Genomic DNA, 24,670 nt, shown 5'->3' with positions numbered 1-24,670 from the left:
AAATAAGAATAAAGTACATGTGCTCATTAATCCGATCGGACACTTGGCACCTACAAACTTAGATTTATACCAATAATAAGGAATCTATTTTGGCTCTATCAAATTTAGAACGGAATGCCTTTTGAACCATCTAATATCGCTCGGACAAAGTCGATATTAGCATAATTATAACAATTGCAATTATCATGAAATCATAATCCTCGCTGTACGTGCATTTTATAGTTTTGACTTGGCTTTAAAATTGTGCTCCCGCATAGCTGAAACGAACACGTCTGTATATTTTCTCTACCTTTGGTAAATCACCCGTGTTTGAGAGAGGGTTTTTATCAAGATCTTTTATGTACACCATAACCAAGTAAATCTAATAATCCTCCTGCCTCCACCCCTTTTGTCTAAATATGGATTGTTTGGTGCACACGTGAAAAATGCTCAATATTCAAATGTGTCATGACTAACCAATTGCCTTTTTCCTTTCTTTTCACAGTGTCGTAAAGCTAAAGATCCTACGTGTTTTCTCATGTAGAGGGCACTTGCTAACAGTAGCAGTTTTCTTACTTTAGACCACTACGGGAATATCTCTTTGATTTACTCCTAACAAATGATCATCTTTGCTACCTGCATCAGTATTGGGAATGTCTGGAGGATTTGTTAATGGCGAATTTATTGTTTCGATGATTGAATCACATACAATTAGGCTTGTTTTGTGTTGGAATGGATTCCAGAAGGAAAGGTGATATAGTATATTGATGTATTTATGCGTACACCGCTGCCATGCTCGAGTGGTGCTGATCACTTGCGTCTTCCTTTTAACAGGGCACTTTGAGATTTTTTTTGTACAAATAGAGCCATGTAAATTCAGCCCTTCTGTAGTATTTTTTGTAAATTATTTAATTTCTTATTTTGATATTAGGAGTGCCCAGTACAGTTTACTCCTGGTCCATATGATGCACTGGCATGAGGAGTTTGCACATTACAATATGGTTCTGGGTATCGGGTGGGGTTTACAAGTTCTTTGTTGTGGTACATTCTCACTTGTTGCACTTATGCTTAAGAAGTGAATGAAAAGCGTTCCTGTGTAAATAACTGAGGGCAGCCATCTGTTGTTTCGGATGTCGACTGAACGAACACACCCGGTTTTACTACAGAAGTGCTCATCTACTTTCACAACACTTGCGCGCACACGCTGCTCTCATTCGTTCCCGGTGGCGCTTTCAGAAGACATTGAGCAGTCCCAGCATTCCAGACATTGCACTTGGCGCTTTGGGGTCTAAACTCGGAGGTTCTCATTTGCCCAGTAGCAACTGTATTAAATGTACGAGCTCCTTCCCCCACACGTAAAGGTGAATTCCACGGTTACAGGTGTAAATAAGCATTAAAATGTGGATTACATTGTCTTCACGTTTGATTATTAATGTTTCCTTTTCTATGAAGCAGAAATACATTTATTTTTTCATTACTTTTAGTTTATCATAAATCGACGAATCCAGATTTTTAACACCTTCCCTTTCCCTATAGCTCCATGTGCCTTTATTTTCAGAACAAAATATATGTAATATTTTATATCTTTAGAGGAAATTAGCATATATGTTTATGTATTGTGGATGTTAAAATATGTTGCTAGTATTATCAAAGACCTTCATTTGGATTAAAACCTAATTTTGTATTTATGATTTCTTATATGAAAAAAAAAAGTAATAAAGATTTTCTATGCACACTACATCGATATATTGTAGTTCTTTTTTAGTTTTTAAAATTAATCTCGTGCTTATTAATACTAAAACTCTGGCAAAGAAATCCACTTTGTGTGGATGAACTGGATAAAAGACTCGTCTAGTTTTGATTCAACTTCACTTAGCTTCCCTTTGCCATCCTCTCAGTCTCTGGAAGCCATGTTTAGCTACCCAAGTGTTGGTGTACTGTTTTTGTTCCTGGAAAGTTAGACGCCAAGATGTCGCATATGCAGAGTTTTTTAAATGTATTGCTTGAATAGTTTGATCACGATTGTCGGAAGATTAGGGATATAATCTGAGTATTTGTACTCGGCATGTTTAGTGTGTGCAGTCTGAACGTGTGACGTGATGCAGTATTTGTTACAACTGTTACTCTGGCTATTCTGTAGCTGCTTCTTATGATTCGAGTGTAAACTGATAACCGGTTTTGTTCATGGTCATCAGTGCACCACTGTCCTTTGGCGTGAGGGCTGCTTGAACATAATGACAGCCGGGTCAAAACCGGATGTGCGTTAAATGTGGGCTGTTCCAGGACCGAACAAGTTAGGACAGAGAAAAATTACAAATGGGGTTATGTGTTGTGCGGTTTGGTTGTGTTTTTTTCTTACTACGGGCTTTATGAATGTTTCTTAACCCACTCGTCTTCCAAATCTTTTGGAGATGTACGAATACGAGACTCAAGTGTAATAAGAGAAACTAATGTGTGGCCGTTTGAGTGCGAGGGCCTTCTTGCTGTTGCAAATCATAAGTGTACCATCCCTTAGACATAAATGGCAGAGCCCAAGGATGACTCTATGGGAACGATAACGATACAACAACTCCAGTAAATTAAAAAGTCAAATAACATGAATAAACAAATATCATAAGGTCCAAAACAAGTCTGTTAAAAGAAAAGAATGGTTAACTAGTACAAACATTTGAAGAAAAGTGGTAGAGTGAAATCAGAGAAACAAGTTACGTGATTCCAGTGAGTCAATAGGGTGCCGTCACATTACAGCCATCTCTGAAACCAATATTACATTTAGTGAAGGAATACAATGTTAGAATAAAGGATGTGACTACAGTTTCTTACATTTTATTGGTTAGGTTCCGTTTTCACATTACATTCTTTTGTGTGTGTCCAGGCGCGGCTGTTTAAATGAATTGAGTCATAAAAGAAAAAAACAAATGTTTTTTTGATGCTCATTTGGTGAAAGCTAACAGGCAACAGAGTGCTGAACAGCAGAGCCCGGGATGGGGTTTGCTTAACTGGTCTTAATAAGGATTATATTCTGCTGTGGAAGTATAAATCTGCTGATCTTTGCTGGTGCACATTCTATCCTATGAAGCATTAATAAAGATCATCAGAAAAACAGACCACAGCCCAGGTTGTGATTTGTTAGTTTACAAAAGGCAACTAGTAGGTCCCTAGTGTGTGGAGGTAGTACTCCTTGAAGAGATGACTTTCAGAAATGACGATCTGGAGAAATTCAGATGTTAAAAAAAAATATGTTCCAGCTCTTGTGCACACAGATGGAGAAGCCCTATTTTTTGTGTTTTGTTTTTTATTTTTGGTGTATTACACTTTGTATATCGTCTGGAAATATCCTTGCTAAAGAGGTTAGTTTATTTGAGGTATCTGGGGTTATCTCTGTTGACATTGTATATGATTCAGCTGGTTTCAAAGATTGTACACACCGGGAGGAGGAGTCAGTACTGCAAAGGTAGGGTGATGTGGTCTCAATTCCATGAGTGCTTGAGCAGATATGCTTTCACCTTTAGTACGGCTTTCAGGTGTGCCAATGTGGTGTCGGGGAGACCATTCAGCAGTGTTGCCTTCATGCAGGTCATAAAGGGCTAGGGCCTGCACTGCTATTCAGAAGTCTGTTTCCTGCAGAAAGAAGTTAAATTGTTCAGGAGGATAGGTGTACCAAGCTGTCTTAATCTTGTTGCTGATATTTGCTTCGAATATGCGCTCTGTGTTGTTGTGAATCCTACTTATTCAGCTGAAGTCATGTAGGTTTCTGTAAGATACCCATGCTTGAAACGTTTTTTTGGAGCATTTGGTGAACTGCAGGAATTCAGTTCTAGTGCAGTTAAAGGTAGGTATTTGCTATTCATTGCTGCATTCACTTTAGGCAGGCGTTGAGTCACTGAATATTGTTATTGACCGATTTTCGTATGGTTGGGTGTTTAGCATGTTGATGAATCTTACTGTTCTTAAGAGTTCCATGCAGAGTTTGAAGATGATGGAAGAGATTATCACATCTTGGGCACCCTGCAGGAAATTTGGAGTTTCTGTATCTTGCAGTTCATACCTGATATTTACCTAGTGGCGTTTGTCACTAGGTAGTTGTAGTTAGGACCTAGTTTCTATATAAAGAGCATTTGTTGTTTTGCAAATAACTATGGTGTCGTATGATGAATCTTCACAAAATTTTCCAAGAAAATATGATTCTCACTTCAGCTGCTGTCTGGAAAGTTTTGGGGTAATCCGTCAAGTGGGGGCTGAGAAAAGGGGGGGGGGAACGGTCCCAAAACATGTTTTCCCTAATCATTTTCCCATAGGGATTTTGGACAGTGATAGCGCTCAAACCACTGGATGAAATTACACCAAATTGTGAAGGTGGTTGCAGCCCCCACCCAATTACAGTGTTCCTGCAAGTCTCATTGTAATAGAGCATTCCCACCTGTCAGACCAGCGGGAACTGTGCTACATGATGGCACTCGGCACCGTTAAAGGAGCCGAATGCAATCTCAACACAGAGGGGGCTGACCAGCACCCTCCGAATGCGCACTGTCTCCAAAGCTGCCATGGAAAGGCTGGGGGTGAGGGGAGTTGTAATCAGCCAGGCAGGGCTGAGTTCAGTGCCGCCCTGGCTTAGTACAACTCAGACCGCTGGAACTACGTCGGGAACCATATTCCCGGTGGTGATGGCGGTCCCCTGGTGGGTCTGCCTGCCAAGGTTGTAATTGAGAAGTCGGACCTACTGGAGTGCTGCTGTCTGACCATTAATGTGAGCGTGGTGACCCTTGGACGGCCACACTCGTAATGAGGCCCTAAGAGTGGTGAAATTTCGAATTGCAGCAGCAGTTTTCAAACAGGCTTATTTACATCATCATACCCTTATTAATATCAGATATGGCTGTTATGTTAACAGAAGAGTCACACAGTGCTTGGCAATTCTGCAGCAGTTTACCACCAAGAGTATCAATGTAAATGTAGAGCAGAACAATCTATTGGCTTGCATGTTTCTTAGTATTTGCAGGCGCAGTTGAAACACAGCTACTGCTTCATCTCCATTTCCTTTGAAAAATGTGAGCCAATAGATGGTTTACAATGCAAATGGGCACATTTAGTCCACTAGGATTTTTCTTTTGATCACCTGGTGGTTTTGGCCTTTACTGTGAGTGAATCACACTACCTGAGACTCACTCACTATAATGTCATGGTAATTACTAGTAATACCTTTGTTTGATTACTTAACATCATTACAAAAAACAGGAAAGTGCAGAAAGAATAAAAACTTGTCATAAAAAGGCAACTTCGGATAGTGTACGTAGGACTAGCTCTGTAATCTGTGACAAAAGGGTAGACACACTTAAAAACAGGTAGTTTGTTGAAATTAAATAATAATAAAAAAATGTGCAGCAATTTTGACCACTTCATTTAAAGCAGGATCTGTATTCTGAAAGGACAGGATCTGATGGGAGAAGATGTGGGCTTGTGGTTGGATTAACTGTAACTTTATGGCTATGGCCAATGTCTGGGCCCGCTCAACGCCTGAAAGATACTAAACTGTTAGAGAGATTGTTCTTTGATTTAGAGAGTTAGGACAACCTAGGATGGCTTGCCTACGGGTGCGCACCCCCAGTTGGTTCCTGAGCGGACGCAGCCATTGCCAGTGTAAAGCCAAGGTAGCATTGCAGAGACAACAATGTGAACCAGGTTTTCTAGAGTAAGCCCACATAGTCCACATGGTAGGTTCCCTTCAGCCCTCAGCCAAGGTCTGTTGTGTATTAACAACGGTAAAATCCTGAGGCGGTAGTTCAGATATTAGCTTTTTATTCTGCAATTTAGTACTTCTCCCAAATACTGCTGTGGATTCAAGGTCTTGTAGCTGTTTAGTGTCAGCCAGGAATGGTAGTGTTTCTCTAAAGTAGCCCTATCTTCTAGTGAGGTTATTTTTATAACTTTTTTGAAAGTTCTTTAGAAGAGGTCGTGATTTACTGCTGCTGAACATAGTTCTGCCAGACCTAGTTGGTCAATCATGTAATCAAGATACTCGTGAGCTGGAGAATGGCTTTTTGGTAATCTCCTCCCAAATGTGGTAGTTGATTGTATTATCCTCAACGTTTTAAGCTTGTGACAAAGGATGGCAAATACTGCATGCTTGGCATGGGACTGCTTTATTAGACTTACTTCACCAGCCCAGATCAGGCTAGAGTTTAATCGGGGAAGCTAATTAAATATGTAAATGTATATTTGTACTATTGTGGTGTCCTAGACCGTAGTACCTCTGCCTCGAAGGGCTTACTGCCACAGACCAGGGTCGGGACCACCGTTCCTCTGGCTATTTCTAGCATTGGGCTAAACTATTACCTATTGAATTTCTCTGATATGGCCAAAAGCCCAGCCACAGCGATCCCTTTCCTTTTAATTTCCTTCTCATGTGATCTGAAAGAACCATTAATATTGAATAAGAGGCCGAGGCACTTAAAGCATGTTGTTTCATGAACTATGCTCCTGTCCAGATGCCAAGTGGCCTTCCCTTCCGAGTGTTCCACCAAAAATTATGATTTTAGTTATTTATTTTTTTTATTCTCCAGGGAGTAGGCTTGGAAAGCTCCCAGAAGGCGCTGCATGTCCACCCTTGTTCTACTGAGTAGTACCAGGTCATCAGCATAAAGAAGGTTTGACAACTGGGTCAACCCCAGCTTGGGAGCATGCATGTTTTTGGAGGATTGGGCCGGGGGAGGTCGGCCAGAAAGAAGATTAATAGAATTGGTGCCAGGACACACCCCTGTTGAATCTGCTCGTTGTTGGAATCACCTTTGATATGTTAGCTCCATTCCCTAGTTTTATTCTGATCCAGGTGTTGGAATATATATATATTCAATGGCTTTCAGAAGATGCAACAGAATTTGCGAGTTCTTAAGCTTTTCCCAGAGCCTGCTCCGGTTGACGCTATAGAATGAGGCTTGATAATCTATAAAGCAGTGGAAGTTTGGAGATTTTTGAGGCATCAAATATTAATGATAAGGCCATCATATTTGTTTGGTGCCTGACTTCCTTGTGAAATCTGTTTGATTCAGAGGTATAATGGATTTCAGGGTGGCCCCGTCACAGAGTTGTTCAAGTAGTATATTTTGCCTTATTGTCTATAAATGGTATCAGCCGATAGTTCCCTGGCTCAGATTTGTTCCCTCCTTTAAAGATGGGGGAGATTATTGATCCTCCCCAGGAATCTGGAATCGTTTCTCCTGCCAATGCATGACTGAAGAGTGGCACCATGGCTTGGGTCCATTTTGGCAGATCTGTCTTGTAGATGGCCTGTGGGGCACCATTGGGGCCTGGTGCCCCTGTTTTTCACCCCTTTGCTATCTGCCAGTGAACATCAGCAATCAATATGTTGTGATTACTGACAGATTCCGCTTTCGGCTGGTGACCCGTCGCTGGGTCGTGTCCCTGTTGATTAGCTCATTGGTTATGTGCTGTTAAGCTTGAAAGAACTTGTGAATTTAAGTGAACATTTAGAAAAATGGCTTAATCTTCCTCTGGAATCCATGACTCAGCCTCATAGTGATCAAAGCCTTTCAGGGCGTTTACTGCTTTCCAGAAAAAGCTTGAATTCTTATGCTTAACATCACAGATGAGCTTCGCCCAGAAAGTTTATTAATTTTGCCTCATAATAGCCCATATCGCTTGATTGAAGTCCCCTTTAGCAGACCTCAAGATCGCGATGTTACTTTTGTTGGTTTGGGAGCGACAGACTAGTTGGAGAGCTTTATTGACCTTCCTCTTTAATTGTCTGTGTGCCCATTTTATACACTTTTTGGCTTTGCAGAGGAGTGGCTTTGAAGCGCTCCCTGGCTGGGCTGACTTTTTTTGGCATACTGCTCTGTATGGGTTTCAATGAATGCTTGCCATTGATCTTTTGCTGTTCCTGGAATTTGTTGGAAATTTCGCAAGTGGTTTTCGGCCTCTTGGGCCCGGGTGGCAATTGTGTCAGAGGACCATTTAATTTTTTTTAGATTGCTTGAGTAGGTATATCTAGCCGGTTCAACTGTGCGCTTGTTCACCATAGGAGTGAGTCAATTCCAACTCCTGGGGAAGGTGATCATTTTCAGGTCTTAACCTCATTTTGAAGGACAGGGTCGACTGTAATATAGAGACCAGCGTGTAGTCAATTGCCCTCAGTCCATAGATATTCCATGAGCAGAGTTTTAATTTTGACACCTTTCGGCCCGATTCTATTTCTGAGCTAAAAGTTCAATCCATAGGTGGCTGCTGAATAATTTTTTCAGAAATTCCCCCCCCCCCCTCCTTTACCCTTCGGATGATCCTCTCCCGGTTGGATTGTTTGAGAGGGGAACGGATCCGGGCCTATTCATGGTAATTAGACTGTGCATGTTTACTGCCAGTGTCTATCTTCTAGGTTAAGACTCCTGCAGTGCAGCTAGGGTAGAGAGCACTGAGCTAGTTACATGTGAACACGCATGTGCTGGCTGCTCATGAGACTATCATTGTGCGCAGCCTGATAGCTCCACCCAGGTTTTTTCACTGCAAATTTGACCTGTCCAAAGAATGCCTTTTGACAGGACCAAACCTTCCTTTTGACTTTTTATGAGCCAGAACTAACTAGGTCTTACTGCCCATAAAGGCTGGGTGCATGGTATTTAAAACTAGAACATGTAAAAGTTAATTTTGAGTACGTCCTTACAGTGAATTAACCCAGAAAGCTATTTTCAGTGCTGCAAGGGTGGCTGTTTCCCTAGGGAAACACTAGGCTACATTGTTACATTTGATAAACTATAAAATCAGATTGGTAGCAGCTAGAGACATAAGTAAATGACAAATATTTATAGTTATCCAAAATCCAATTTAAGGTGAAATTTAATTTTGTCCAACTCATAAGCAACAGGTACATTTAAGAAGTTACTGCTTAAAACTTGTAAGTATTCAACAGTCTCCTGGCAGCTGGAAGACTCATGTGAGATGTGCATTGCTCACAGAGGACAAAATATTTTGGATGTGGGCAGTGTTCTTCCCTTGACAGAATGACCTGGTTGCTGTACCCAAGAACTAATTACACTTTGAATACAATCTAGAGACTGATGGCAATGCCAAAGTGCCTGCACATCCGTGAGTAGCCTAGTGTAACGGGTTATGGTATACACAATACATGTTACAACAATGAGATAGATGCAATGAATAGCAGATGCAAATACGGTGAAAATAACCTGCCACAAGGTCTTCATCATGAACACACAAATCAATATAAAGAAGCCATGATAAGCCTCATAACCATATAGCAGCAAAACGTTAGTCCTGACTAACCCTTCACTACTATACGGTTATGAGGCTTATCACAGCCTGACTACTGCTACGCTACTATATGGGTATGAGGCTTATCATGGCTTTGTTATATTCATTTATTGGACCTGGCATCCTTGGCATGGTTTCCCCTGTCTTTTTGCCTCTGCTTCCTTTATTTTTATTTTTGTCTGTGTGCTGGACTTAGTTTTTGTTCGTACTTTGGACTCTTTACCATTGCTGACCAGTGCTAAAGGGCTCCCTGTATAAATTGTGATTATGATTGATTATCCCTGGTTGGCATATTTGATTTACTTGTAACTCCCTAGTAAAGTGCACTAGAGGTGGCCAGGGCCTGTATATCAAATTCTACTAGTAGACCTGCAGCACTGATTATGCCACCCGCATGAGTAGCTCTGTAAACATCTCGGACCTGCCACAGCAGTGTGTGTGTGTGTGCGCGCACAGTCATGCACTTCCAGTTTGACCTGGCAAGTGTACCCACTTTCCAGGCCCAAACTATCCCTTTTACTACATGTAAGTCGCCAATAAGGTAGGCCCTAGGTAGCCCCATGGACAGTGTATGTAAAAGGTAGGACATGTATTGGCGTGTTTTACATGCCCTGATAGTGAAATACTGCCAAATTCAGTTTTCACAATTGCCATGCCTATCTCTCTCATAGGTTAACAGGGGGACTGCCTTTAAATATATTTTAAGTGCAGTGTCCCATTGGGAGCCTCTAGAGCTATGGAGTTTGGGTTCTATGAACTCACAATTTGAAAATACATCTTCTGGTAAAGTTGGTTTTTAGATTCAGTTTGAAAATGCCCCTTTTAGTAAGTGGTCGTTTTCTTGCTGAACCATTCTGTGCCTCAGCCTGCCTGTGGAATCCACTGACGGTTGGACTTCTTGTGAATTCCCTCTAGAGAGTGACCTGTATATCCCGGTGAGTCTTCCTGTGCTAAAGTGGGGAGGAAGGAGCTGACATTTGCACCTGAAAAGGCTGTGCCTGTCCTCACACAATTCAGTCTCTAACCCCCTGTAGTCTGTCTGGGCCAGGCCTGGGCAAGGCAGGATTTTGTGAACAACAGTGACTTTTCTTTGAAGTTTGCCTACTTCAAAGGCAGAAATGAGTTTAAGTAGTGGACCCAAAACCACAGATTTTTATAACACTTTTGGATCAAGAGGAACCTCTGCCAAGGAGAAGAGCTGAAGGACTGTGAGGAGTGCTGCCCCTTTGCTGTGTGTGCTTTGCTGGGTTGGCCTGCAGTTGCTGCTTCTGCCTTAGAGAGGACAAAGGCTTTGCTGTGTATCCTGCTTGTGAAGATTTTCCAAGGGCTTGTACTGAGCTTGCCTCCTGTTAAGTCTCAGGGACATCAAAGACTTCATCTGCCAGTGCCTTCTGCTGAGCATCCTGACTTGCTAAGTGGTGCCAAATCCAGTCCCTGGGCCCTTAGAAGTAGAATCTGGTAACCTGTGGGGGAAAATCCACACACCGCTGTGTGCACATCAGAAAAATCGATGTAGCGCCTGTCCCGCGGCTGAAATTCGATGCAGCGCCTGCCTCACGGTAGGAGAATCAACACAGCGCCTGTTCTAAACGTGGACTCTTAGCACAGCGTGTCGGAATTTTCCCCATATTGACCCAAAATATTCAACATCACCGCACAGACCTGAGGTTGCTTGGCCAGAAATTGAAGCAACCCTTCCCTGCGAGAAAAGAATTGATGCATCGCTTACCCAACAGCGAAAGAATCTATGCTCGGCCTCACTTGCGAGTAAGGAATCAACGCATCTCTTGCTTTTCCGATGCACGCTCACCTGTGCGGCTTTATTTTGATGTATACTGTAGGAAAACACCCTCTTTTTGCCATGGTTACCCTCATTTTCTGCCTGATGTCCGTGTGCTTGACTGTGTTCACTGGGATCCTGCTAACCAGGACCCCCGTGATTATGCTCTCTCCTCTAAATTATGGTTGTTGCATATTGGTAACCCAGTATTTAACCCACAATTGGAATACTGGTGCTCCCTTATAAGTCCTTAGTATATGGTACTTAGGTACCCAGGGCATTGGGGTTCCAGGGCATCCCTATGGGCTGCAACATATCTTTTGCCACTCAAAGAGAGCCCATGCAAAGGCTTCTGCAGGACTGCCATTGCAGCCTGCGTGAAATGATGCAGGCACCTTTTCACTGCCATTTACACTGCACCAGGTCACTTATAAGTCACCCCTATAGCAGGCCCTCCAGCCCCGAGGACAGGGTGTAAAGTATGTGTGAGGGCATCCATGCCCTAGCAGAGGTGCCCTCACAACCTCCAGGACCATTTTTCCAGACTTTGTGAGTGCAAGGATGGCATTTTACGCGTGTACTGGACATAGGTCATACATCTGGTATCATGTAGGAATCATACCCCTAGGCTTTTCAAAGCATTGGTTATATGATCCCATGCACTCTGGGGGCTCCTTAGAGGGCCTCCAGTACTGCCATTGCAGCCTTCTGAGGTTTTTCAGACAGCCCAAGCTGCTGCCACCTAACAGACTGGTTTCTGCCCTCCTGTTGCTTGAAAAGCTCAAACTTAGGAAGGCAGAACAAATGATTTTCTTTGGGAGATGGGTGTTACAAGCTATCCCTCTGAAAATAGGTGTTACAGGCTTGGGAGGGGTGCCCTCCTTGCATATTCCAGTCTACACCGGTTCTTTAATCCCCAGTCCCTGCTCTGGCACAAAACGTCTTCAAAGGAAAGGGGAGTGACCACTCCCCTGTCCATCACCACCCCAGGGGCAGTGCTCAGAGCTCCTACTGAGGGTCCCTGGGTTTTGCCATCTTGGATTCCAAGTTGGCAGGGAACTCTGGGAGCATCTGAGTGGCCAGTGCCAGCAGGTGACGTTGGAGCCCTCCCCCTGATAAGTGATTACCTGTCTAGCTGACCAATCCCCCTTCCAGGGCTATTTAGGGTCTCTACTTTGTGTGGTTCTTCAGACTCGGACTCCAGTAGGAATCATCCAGTTCAACTTCTCCCCAAAGCCAACTGCATCTGGACATTCCAGGAACTCTACAAACTGCAACAAAGAAGCAAGACGCCTTCTGCAACATTGTATCTTCAGCTCTTGCCAGCAACTGCAGCTGTTTCCTGGTCCTGCATCCTCTGAGGACAGCCCATCTACAGCCTGCACCACAAGAGCAAAGGAATCTCCCTTGGGGTGAAGGAGTCACTCCTCTCCTTCAGCAGGTACCTACTGCAATGACGACTGGCTGCGTGGATCCTCTCTCCTGCTGAGCTACCTGGATCCTGCATCACGGGTGGTGGACTGAAGTAGTCCCGATGGTCCTGATGTCCTAGTGTCCAACTTTGGAGGAGGTAAGAGCTTGCCTCCCCACGCAAGACAGTATGCCTGTGCACTGCATGTTTTGCAGTTGCCAAGGCTTGGTGGCATCCTTCCACAAAGTTCTTCATGCATCTGTCAGCTCTTTCCCCCAGCACTCTATTGTGGGACGTCCAGCTTCCTGTGTGGTTCTCCGGCAGCATGGGAGCCTTTGTCATCGTGCTGCATGGGCCTCTTTTGCACCTTCTTTGTCCCTGTGCTGTGGGACTCCTGTGAATGCTGTCTGGTCATCTGTGGGCTCGCTGAGTGGCTGAGAGCCCCCTCTGGCTCCCCCTCCTGGATAGAGTTTTCCTGGCCCGGGCAGCATCATTTTCCGCTAACCACGAGCTTTGCGTGTGCCAAGGCTTGTTGGTGGACTCCAGCGAGGCAAACCAGATTGCAATCCTCCATCCAGCATGGGACATCACTTCCACCAACCAGGAACCTGACTCAGTCTTCTTGGGTGCAAAACTGAGTGTTCTTTACTGGTTGTTCTTCCTTCACACCTTCGTCCGGGTTAGCAGGGATTCCTGTTCTCCCTGGACTCTTCTGTGCTTCTTTGACTTGGTCCCCTTCTTCCACAGGTCTAGGAATCCACTGTTGGTGTCTTGCGTCTCTTCTGGTTCTTGCATAATCTTCTTTCTTGTGTTCCTGTGTGTTTTACTCCTGCTTTCCTGAGCACTGAGATGGGTTCTGTTGCTTACCTTTGGGGTTTTCTAGTACTCCCAGCTCCCCTCTACAAACTACACTTGCATAGGTGGGAAACCAACATTCACATTTCACTTAGTATATGGTTTATGTTCTCCCAGGCCCATTTTTAACTACTCTGATTTTCACTAATTGCACTGTTTTCTAACTGTTTTTACACCCGTTTTTGCGTACTAGTAGATATATCTTTTGTATTACTTTCCTCCTAAGGGACTCAAGTCTCTATTGTATTTTTGGCATTTGTGTTACCAAAATAAAATACCTTTATTTTTGCAACACTAAGTATTTTCTTTCATGTGTGTGAGTACTGTGAGATTACAGTGATATTGCATGAGCTTTGCATGTCTCCTAGCCTTGGCTGCTCAGCTACAGCTACCTTTTGAGTGCCTGGCTTCTAGACACTGCCTACATTTCACTAATAAGGGATAACTGAACCTAGTAAAAGGTGTAAGTACCATAGGTACCCACTACAAGCCAGGCCAGCCTCCTACACATACCAGGTACTTCTTGCTAAACACCGCATCCATTGATTTCTAGGAATTAGGACTCTTTACTTTAAAAATTCATATCTTTGCTTGTGTATGTTGGATTTGTTCTGGTTGGATTTAGATAAATATTGGCTATTTTTTCTAAACTGGTGTGGAGTCCTTTTGTGGTGTTTTTCACTGTGCTACTGTGTATTTGTACAAATACTTTACATACTGCTTCTTATATAAACCTGACTGCTTGTGCCAAGCTACCAAGGGGGTGAGCAGGGGTTATCTGAGCTGTGTATCTCTCTTACCCTGACTAGAGTGAGGCTCCCTACTTGGCCTGGGTGCAAAGTGACTGCCAACTAGAGGCCCCATTTCTAATATGATTTAACTCTGTGCTCTTGATAAAGGCATAGAGATTTTAGCTGACTATCAAATCTGCAGCCACAGGTTTCATAGCCTTTTCAGCAACAACGTTTGGACTCATTTCTGACATTTTGACTGCTACACTATTCATATTAGCTTTGTGAAGGGCGAAACACGTATCGGCTGCTGTCTTGCTGTACACATTATCTTGATCATCAGTGGAATGAATCTGCACTGCTACCAAACTTGGATGAATTGATTGGCTGGACTTAATTTGTCAATCCCTTGGTGTGCTCTAGTGCCTTGTTCTAATAATTACACTTCAAAGGGGCCTACCTTGCCAAAAGCAAAGGAGCCTGCCACCAGGCCTGCCCCCTTTCTTTTCCCCCCTCTTGGCAATATAGCTCCAAAACCAGTGGGAGGGGGGCTGCCCCAGAACTAGGTTGGTATGGGGACCCAAGGAATGGTTTTCCAGCATCATAGTCACATCTCTGGGTCAGCACAGGAGCTCTTACCAGAGGAAGAAGTGTTCTGCCTTATTGAAGTGTCCCATAATGCTGTCCAGTAGGGTTGAGAAGGAGTGAAGGAAGGATGTGGCATCCTATGTTGGCCAGGGATTCCTGGCATGCAGAACTTTCCACACTTACTTACAAACCTCTGCACAAAGGAGAGAGACAGAGCAAGAGCTTGGACCTGGATGGCAACAACGGTCAGTGAAGGCTGAAAGGAGAAGCCACATGGTATCCCTGATGACTAAAATCTTTTACTGCAGCTGCCCCCCTAGGACTAGATGGGTCTTTCTAGGGCCAGTAGTACTGCCCCCCTTATGTCCCCTGAGTACTAGTTGGGGAAATAGTTTGACTCCACTGCCCCATAGGTGCCTTCCAAGGTGCCCTGGAGGCTGAGGGACCAGTGTAGAGCAAAGAACAGCAGAAGGCTGGCACAGAGATCCATTCAGACCCTCTCCCCTCAAACTTACTGCCCTTTAGGAAAACAACTCACCACCATAAGCAAAATTAGATCAAAATCAAGAACAATGTCCCAAAGGGGCCGAAGTTATGCACCTTTGAAGATTCCTTTTGAAGGAAATATGCACGTGGTTCTCCACAGTACTTTCCAAAAATTTCCCCCAGGTGGGACAGCTCTTGGCAGGTCAGGACATAATTTTATTTTCCGGGTGATAGGGTTTGTGTTGGGGGCCCCCCTCCCCAACTCCATGTTTCTTCCATGGGCCCTCATCTCCCTGGGTGCTGACACAGCAAGAAAAGGCCCTGTCTGGGCTTGCACTCAATCACAGAACCCCATTCTGAGGGCCCAGAGCAGAGAAAAAGTATAGGGACTGCCATGGGGGAGCCAGTGACTGCTGCAGCTGAGCACCAAAAGGAGATTTGTGGCTCCCTTCCAGGATGGGAGGCAGAGAGCCATCACTGCAGTGCAGGGGTGGGCTCCCTGCCCTGCTCCAATGTTGGTTGAGGATGAGGCACGTGACATGGGTACCCAAAATGAAGAGAAAGAGACACCTGTAGTACAAGCCCTCATAAAGAACCAAAGCGGGCAAACACGCTAATAAGATATTCACTACACCAGTCTGGGAACAGCCAATAAGGCCCCTCACAGGCTTTTTTGCATACTGTTTGTACTGTGTGGTGCCTCAGAAAGGGCAACTGCACCACAAACTGCATTTCAGGAATGTGTAGGCAGCTAGTATTGTAGCAGCCGCCCCCCTCCCAAAACATGTTCCTTAACCCTGCTTTATTTTTTGAGGGCAAGAAGTTTGTCCCCAAGAAAAGGTACAACATTATTCAGGCATTACCGGAGGTGGGGATATAAGATTATTTATTCCATTGTATGATGGTGATTTCTAATGCGGGCATTATTGCTAAAATGTGGTGACCTATTCACAAAGCAGGCAGGCTGATCTTATAGGCTGATGTGGCTACTTATTGAAAAAATCAATCGGCCTGCTTTATTTAAAATGACACCTCCTATATATACATTGCGTCTGGTATCAGTGGGGTGGGGTGCTATTTTAATTATAGGGAATTATAGGGTTTGGTAGACCTGGCATTCTTTGCATGGTTTCCTCCTTACTTTTTGCCTTCTGACCTCCTGTTTTGCTGACTTCATTGTTTTTTCTTGGCCTTAGAATTCTGTGCACTTTATTACTGCTACTAGTGCTCAGTACTCTAAGCATGGTGTCATTGTCCTATCCACAAATGGCATATTTAATTTACTAGTAAGTCCCTAGTAATGTGCAGTATATGTGCCCAGTGCCTGTAAATTAAATGCTACTAGTGTGCCTGCAGCACACTAGTAGCATTTAATTTAGAGGCTCTGGGCACTTATACTGCACATTACTGATTCAGCCACCCACTACAAATATGTCTCTGGCATGCCAATGTAGAGCCTGTGTGAGCAGTTCTAAACTGCCATTTCGACCTAGCAAGTTCACCTACTTGCCAGGCTCAAACATTTCTTTTTATCACATGTAAGTCACCCCTGTGCAGGGTGCTGTGTATTTAAAAAATGGGACATGTACATTTAAGTTTAACTTGTCCTGGTAGTAAAAAACTGTTATATTTGTTTTTCACTACTGCAAGGCCTATCTCTCTCATAGGTTAACATTGGGATGAAACTGATACTGTTTTTCAGTGCAACTTCCAATTGGGAAAAGAGTGAAAGTTGGAGTTTGGTGTCTCTAGACTCACAATTTAAACTCACAACTTATGGTGAAGTTGAATTGTAAATTCTGAAAATGCCACTTTTTGAAAGTTGGCATTTTCTTACTTTAACCATTCTATGCCTGTTCCTGAATAAACGTCTGGAATGGGTGACAGCTGGGATTAGTGCATTCCCTCTAAAGTCACACACAAAGGGGGTTGTGGTGTGACATTCACATCCTGATTGTCCTTCACCAGGCTTATGGGCCTTCCTGAGCTAGATGGGAAGGAGGAGCTGACACTTGCAACTGAATAAGGCTGTGCCTACCCCCACACAAAGAGCTGCAAAACCCCCTGTAGGATGTCTGGAGCCAGGGAATGAAGGTTAGGGATCTTGTGCACTTCAAAGGCCTCTCTTTGAAGTCTCCCCCACTTCAGAGGCATAACTGGGAATAAGTACTGGACTCCAAACCCCACTAAATCTACTGGGTCTGAGGACCTTCTGCCCAGAAGGACTGCTGTGCTGCCAGGAGGGACTGCCACTCTGTTGAACTGTTTTGCTGTGTTGGCCTGCTGATTCTTGCCTGAGAGTGAGGACTGGCCTTCTCACTCTACATCCTCCAAGAACCGAAGTGACTCCAAGGGCTTGTTGGCTTGCTTCCTGTTTTGAAGTCTCAGGGCCTGCAAAGACTTCCTTCAATCTTATTTCAGCTGCTGGACTCTACCAACTGTGAGTCTTGTCCTGCCAGAAGGTGCCAATCCAGTCCTTGAAAGTGGGCTTTGGAGCTGTTTTCCAACAGAAATTGCTGCATTGCAGCCATTGCACTGATCAGAACCTCCACATCCCTCCTCGACTCTTCATCATGGAGGAAGAGGCCTTTGTACCTCTGACTGCATGGCTCTTGATCAGCACATTGCCACCAGTCCCAGCACATCACTTTTGCATTGCCAGCTGCGCGGATCAATGACAATGCATCACCTTATTTGCAAGAGGTTTGACTCTGCACCTCGAGGACATCGTATCAACAACTGTGTGGCTCAACCATTCACCAAGCGACAGCCTGCTTGACGTTGACATGACCATCTATGCAAGGTACTTTTCAAGGGAGGCTGCATGGGTCCTGTAATCCGCCTGCCCTCCATCATGGTTCGCACAACTTTGGGTTTACCCTGGTTTAGCCTGACCTCAAGTAACCTTTAAGCACTATTGATTTCTGAGCACTATTGCAGTTTATTCTTTAAAAATTCATATATCAAGTTCTACTTATTGATTTTTGTTTTTTTTGGACATATTTTACTCCTAAAAATATTCTCTATTTTTCTAAACAGTGTGGCGTCCTTTTGTGGTGTTTTCACTGTGTTGGTGTAATTTAAGTATTAAGTATTTTACACATGCCTCTTAAATTAAGCCACACTGCTCTGTGCCAAGCTACTAGAGGTTAATTACAGGTTAATTTAGGGTGTGTATCCTGCTTAACCTTATTAGGATTATGGTCCCTACTTTGACAGGGAACTTAACTTTGCCAACTAGAGATCCAACCGAGTTCACGAAAAATGAGGGGTCCAATGTGATTCAAGAAGGTCACCAAAGATGCTAACATCTACCCCATGTGTATATTTGTAAAGTAATGCATAGTATTTAGTAGTATATGTAACAAATGTACTTTTTCTATTTAAAAATAAATGCACTGGCTGAACAATCATTTGAGTGTTGTTGATTGGCATAGGATGGAGATTACTATCCCACACCACCTCCCAGAGTAACCCTCTAACTGTTCTGCTACCCTGAGAGAGTGTTACAGTTTGCATTACATCTACCATGATGCAACTTCTGGGGACCTGTGCAGGTTTGAAAAATGTGTGCAACTCTGTTGAACTGTGATTCAAGTCTCTACTAGACCTGTGCAGAGTTTGCTATACGGAACTCTGCGGAGTAGTTAAAAAAAAAAAAAACTCGCGGAGTTCCGCGGGTGGATGGAGTTTCCCCGTCATGCCTGTTCACATTGAGTTTGTCATATGCAATGTGGAGTACATCCCTTGCATTCAAAATTCAGAACAACACAACACAGTTCACATAGGAGCTGCTATCTTGTTGTCTTACTCAGTTCATGATGCAGGGGCTGTTTTCTAACCTTTTTTTTATTTTTTTATTTTTTTATTTCTTTCTTATCTTTTCAATCCTCCACCCTCTTAATTTAATTTACCCCTCATTTTTATTTATTGTATTAGTGTGTGTTTTTGGGCTTCGGTGTGTGTATGTGTGTGTATATATATATATATATTTTTTTTTAATCCTGCTTTTCATGACGTTTTGTATTTTTGTTTACTTTTTCCCTTTACTTATTTATTCCTTCCTTCCTTCTCGGGTTTCTTTTCTTCACCCCATCCAGAACCACGGCAGAGCAGGGCAGCAAACAGGGGAGTGGCAGCACCAGGCCCCCTCCCGAACAGCCAGCAGCAACCGCCTACCTTGTGGGTGGCAGCACCTCAAAGGGGTGCAGCCCCGGCATTCTTTGTGAGGTGGAGGTGGCAGTACTTTTGTTTTATGTGGTGCAGCGCTACCTTCCCTCCACGCTGGCAGCAGGCCTGGCAGAAGGTACCCACGCTATAGTATCAGCTGCGTTGGGGGAGAGTGGGCATGTGTGTGCGTGTGCCAGCTAGGTCCACCGCACCACCCAGCAGCTGATGCACCACTAGGCAAATAACCTCAACCAGGAGCAGGACCTACTTGACCTTCTAGATGTTGACATTTCGGGGCTCGGTAAGTACTAACTATATTAACTATATTATTTGTTGTGTTAGTGTTCTACAATGCTAACTTTTTTTCCGAAGAGCATGCTGCTCAAAATCAGAGGTAAGTTATGTTTAGTTTATTTTAAGAATATTATGTGATCCACTTTGAGCTAGGCAGGTGCTGGGCATTATCTCATCTTACTTGATTATTTAAGAAGCTATTGCAATGCAGACTACTCTATACTCCTGTCACAATAGTTAGAGATATCAGTGTGGTAATGTTCTCTGTGACTTTCTTTATGTAGCTCGTACAGTCCCAAGCAATTTCACACTGTGTAGTACATCTATGCATTGCAAAAAAGGGAGACTGAGTTGGTCCGTCAAGGCAGTTGAGAAATGAGAATAAAATCAAAGATCATTCATTGCAATACATTTGTTCCAAATGTAGTTTTTGTTTAGGAACTATGGAATAGGGATTTTAGGATTGTAGCCAACTCAACAATAGTCAATATTAGAACCATAGTTTATCTGATTAGATAAGACAATGTTACTGTGTTTGCCTGATAAAATAATTTTGTGGAGATGAACTGTACCGCTAATCTATTGTTTTATCTTTCTTTTTTTACATCAGCATCCAAGGGCAAGAAGAGGGGCAGCAAAGAGGCAGGTCCAGAAAGAGCTGGGGAGGAAGTGCTGACCACCAGCACCAATGCTGAGGGCTCTGCTCATCCCAGTAGGTCCTTTTTTCAATTATTATTTCCCTAACTTTTACATCTGTCCACTATTATACTACTTTTAATTTTGTCTTTTTTATACTGTCTCCTTTTTTTCCCACCTCCCCTATCCAACATTTGTTTAAATCCTGTTTTCCTTTTTCATGTTTTTTTTTTTTTTTTTGTTAGCTGACTTTTTCTGGTCTGTACTAGTCTGCAGATTTCTTCAGCATTGTTGGTAGTTTTTCCTTCTTCCCTACATATCTTGTGGTACTGTAAGACTAAGAAAATATTTTTGGTACGCTGGCTACTGTGAAGATTGCAGGCCCAAGTAAGCGAGTATTATAAATAATATTCACCATGTATGTTTGTTGAGAAGGCTTTCTTTTTCTTGCTCACGTTCGAACAGTTAATAAGAGAGTGGCCATGGTCATGGACCTACCCCCATCCCTAATGTTGTACTGTGTAATTCATACAGTACGGCATTTGTTCCCATTACAGTGCACCATGGCTCAAAAGTATGAGTTCCAATTGCATTGGCCAACCCACACCATATGTCTTTTGTTGATTATTATTTCACCCCTTCTTTGTACTTTAATGATTCAGTCATCATCATCATGGCCTATAGCTTTGCCCCTCCATTACAAATAGTTTATGGTTGGCTTGACTACCTGGCTTTTTTTAACAATGTGAACCAACAACCTGCCCAGAGTGCTGTTTTTGGTAAATATACTGCAGTGCTAACCAAACTGTAGTCGTGTATTGCATATGTATTTTTTTTTTTATAAAAAAAATAAATAAGGGGAGGCGTGCCTGGCATCTAAAAAATATTTTTTTTTTTTTTCTAGCCACACTGACCACCAGTGCCGCCGGATCAAGTGCTGCTGCAGGAGGAGTGTCAATTGGAAGGGTCAAAGCGGCCGCAGGAACAGGAGGTGGTAAGTCAAATTGCTTGCTTATTGACAATTACTGTTATACTCATTAGCTACAAGGGCATCGCTGTGACTTGTGCTCACCAACCTCCCGCTTTACCAGCTGTAGCGATGGTTAAATTATGGCCTAAAGCATGCTAAAATTGAATGCTTGATCGAAACTGGTTAAAAGAAAGTGTTAGAAATGGGGTCTTTGATTGGCAGTCAGGTTACCCCCTGTCCAAGCAAGGACCTTCACTCTAGTCAGAGTACGCCACACACAATCCAAATTATCCTCTGTCCACCCTCCGGTAGCTTGGCACTGAGCAGACAGGTCTAACTTAAAAGGCTAAGTGTAAAGTATTTGTGCAATAAATCATGCAATAACACAGTGCAAACACTACAAAAACACACCACACAGGTCTAGAAAAATATAGAATATTTATCTGAGTAGATTAAGGTCAAAACGATCAAGATATGATAGATATAAGTTGAAATATCACTTTGTAATGATAAGATGTGGTTTAAGTTCTTAAAAGCAACAATGGTTTCCTGCAAGCACAAAATACCTGGTTTGCGTCTAAATTATCCGCAAGGGGCCGCAGAGGAGGAGATGCGTGGAAAACGGGGAGGTGTGCGTCGGTTTCTCTGGGTGCACACAGATGATGCATTGATGCTTTTCCACGCAGCAAGGGCTTTGCGTCGATTTCCGGCGCACAGGCTTGGATCCTCTTCGGGTTGCGGTGTATTTGGACGCGCTGGGGATGATGCAGAGAAATTCTGGGCGTGCAGGACGAAGTCAAAGGAACTGCGTCGATCCGGTGGGCAATGTGGGGAAATTTCTGTTGCACGGCAGGCACTGCATTGATTCCTTTCGCAGGAAGTCGGTCTGCGTCGTTCCGGTGGGGTGTGCATCGAAGTTCCGATCGCAACGCTGGCACTGCATCGATCTCCACTAAGGGAGCCGGGGTGCATCATTCTGGTTCGTTGATGCAGTGATTTTCTCACCGGAGGGCAGGCTGTGCATCGATTCTAGCAGGCTGTGCGTCGACTTTCACCACACAAGGAGTTCTTTGCAGAGATGAAGCCTTTTTGGCACTGAGACTTCAGGAAACAGGAGGCAAGCTCAATCCAACCCCTTGGTGAGCACTTCTCAGCAGAGACAGAGGGCAGCAGGGCAACAGTCCTTTACAGAAAACCAGTCAGGTGAGTCACTTGGACTGCCAGGCAGCTTCTCTTAGCAGGTTGCAGGTTCTAGTTCAGAGTTTCCTTCCCAGGAAGTATCTTGTCAGGAAGTGTCTCAGTTTGTAGGGCCAGGGACCCAGTTTATATATCCAACTGTGCCTTTGAAGTGGGGGAGACTTGAACTATTGGCTTAGAAGTGCACAAGGTCCCCTTTCAGTACAATCCTGTCTGCCAGGGCCCCAGTAGGGGGATTGGCAGTCCACTGTGTGAGGGCAGGCCACTATCCTTTCAAATATAAGTGTCCAGGCCCTCCACCCTTCCAGCCCAGGAAGACCCATTCAGTATGCAGATGTGTGCAGGTGTGAGTGAGCATCCTGTGTTTGTGGTTGTCTGGGTGAAATGCGCAAGGGAGCTGTCAACCAGCCCAGCAATACATGGATTGGAGACAGGCTGTAAGGCACAGAAGGGTTTGAGTGTAGAGAAATGCTCTCTTTCTCAAAGTGCCATTTCTAGAATAGCAATATTAGATACAACTTCACCAATAAGCAGGATTTTCTATTACCATTCTGGCCATACCAAATATGACCTGTCTACTCTTTTCTGATCAGAATCTACCACTCAAACAGTATGAGGGTTGGCCCTAATGCTATCCTATGAAAGGAGCAGGCCTCACAGTAGTGGAAAACGAATTTAGGAGTTTTACACATTATCAGGACATATAAACTACACAGGAACATGTCCTGCCTTATACCTACATAGCACCCTGTCCTATGGGTTACCTAGGGGCCTCCCTTAGGGTTGACTTATATGTAGAAAAAGGGGAGTTTAAGGCTTGGCAAGTACTTTTAAATGCAAAGCCGAAGTGGCAGTGAAACTGCACACACAGACCTTGCAGTGACAGGCCTGAGACCTGGTTAAGGGCTACTTATGTGGGTGGCACAACCAGTGCTGCAGGTCCACTAGTAGTATTTAATTTATAGGCCCTGGGCAAATGTAGTGCACTCTGCTAGGGTCTTACAAGTAAGTTAAATATGCCAATTGGGTATGAGCCAATGTCACCATGTTTTAGGGAGAGAGCATATGCACGTTAGTGCTATTTAGCAGTGGTGAAGTGCGCAGTCCTAAAGCCAGCAAAAATGAGGTCAGAAAAAGAGAAGGAGGAAGGCAAAAACTTTGGGGGTGACCTTGTAGAAAGGCCATTTCCAACAGAAAGGATGGGTGAAATGAGTGAAAGGAAAGGATGTGTGGGTGGGTAAAACGATGCATGGGTCAGTATTGGGTAAATGGATTGATGGGTGAAAGGATGATTGAAAGAAAGGGTGGATGCTGAATCGATGGATAATGGACTGGAAATGTTGGTGAAAGAATGGATGACAGAAAGTAAAACTTAAATCATGGTGGCTATGGGTCAATATAGTAGGAAGAATCAAAGAATGAATGTCTGCTTGGATGAATAAACAAGGGAGCTCTTCTTGAGAGGCGCATGAGGCTCATCTTCTTCGCTTACTTTGTTTTATGGTTCTCAAAGTTGTGGTTCAAAGTGGGGTGTATTTAAATTTTTGTTCAAATCCCTTGCCTTAATGTATTTGTTAAGCGTGGCAAATATGCATCCCAACCATCATCATTCATCAACCCCTTCCCTGCTCATGGCATTTGTCCACCCATGGCCAAAATGCAGTATGGTTCAATTTGTGAGTGCAGTGTTGGCTGCTGTGCAATATGTCTGCTTCAGTTAATGTGGCATGTAAAAAGTTTTCAATGCATTGCAAACCGACTCCACAAGGTATTTCCCTTCACCCACTTAGTCACCTTTTTTGTAGTTCATTCCTTCATTCCTTTATTCTTTCATAAATTCTTCAATCCCAGCCTCCCAAAAAAATAGAAAAATCCATTCTTGGCTTGTGCCACATTTCTATGGCCATGTGAAGTGATTCCCAAATACATTTATGGATTACCATGACAGATTTATTTTACGCATGTTCAGATTTTTACCGTTAGACTTTCTGCTAGTACAGTGACTGAATAAGACAAAGCTTTACCTACCCGCCTAATCCTTCTACCTCACCCTGCAGTAGAGTAGGTCAAGTTTCTTTTCCTTACTGCCCAGCAAATGAGTTTGTTGGAAATAATTTGTGGTGGTGGGTGAGGCCAGTAAGTTAAGTGGGAGTAAGTACCTCATTTGATTTCAAGTTTGGCGTAAGGGATACTCTGATGAACGTGCCAAATACAATCTATAAAGCCCATTCTGAACTTGTCTAATACAATCTATATAGCCCGTTCCTTTCCCTGTAGTGCAGTGCGTCGTTTTC

At 43.6% G+C, this 24,670-nt stretch overlaps 1 protein-coding gene across 2 annotated transcripts in view; it reads left to right on the top strand.

The window, feature by feature from the left end:
- LOC138284127 (lamin-B3-like) overlaps nt 1–1,717 on the top strand; it is a 225,792-nt gene extending 224,075 nt beyond the window's left edge. The window contains exon 11 of one of the 2 annotated variants that reach the window (XM_069222571.1): nt 485–1,717. In XM_069222571.1, coding sequence (XP_069078672.1) covers nt 485–523 — 39 coding nt within the window. In that variant the 3' untranslated portion in view covers nt 524–1,717. The remainder of the gene's footprint in view (nt 1–484) is intronic. The other variant, XM_069222568.1, reaches the window with a different exon arrangement.
- Nucleotides 1,718–24,670: the final 22,953 nt, after the last annotated feature.

Source organism: Pleurodeles waltl, chromosome 3_1 (genome assembly GCF_031143425.1).
Source record: "Pleurodeles waltl isolate 20211129_DDA chromosome 3_1, aPleWal1.hap1.20221129, whole genome shotgun sequence".
NCBI classification, from domain to species: domain Eukaryota; kingdom Metazoa; phylum Chordata; class Amphibia; order Caudata; family Salamandridae; genus Pleurodeles; species Pleurodeles waltl.
This window is presented reverse-complemented; position numbering and strand designations above follow the sequence as displayed.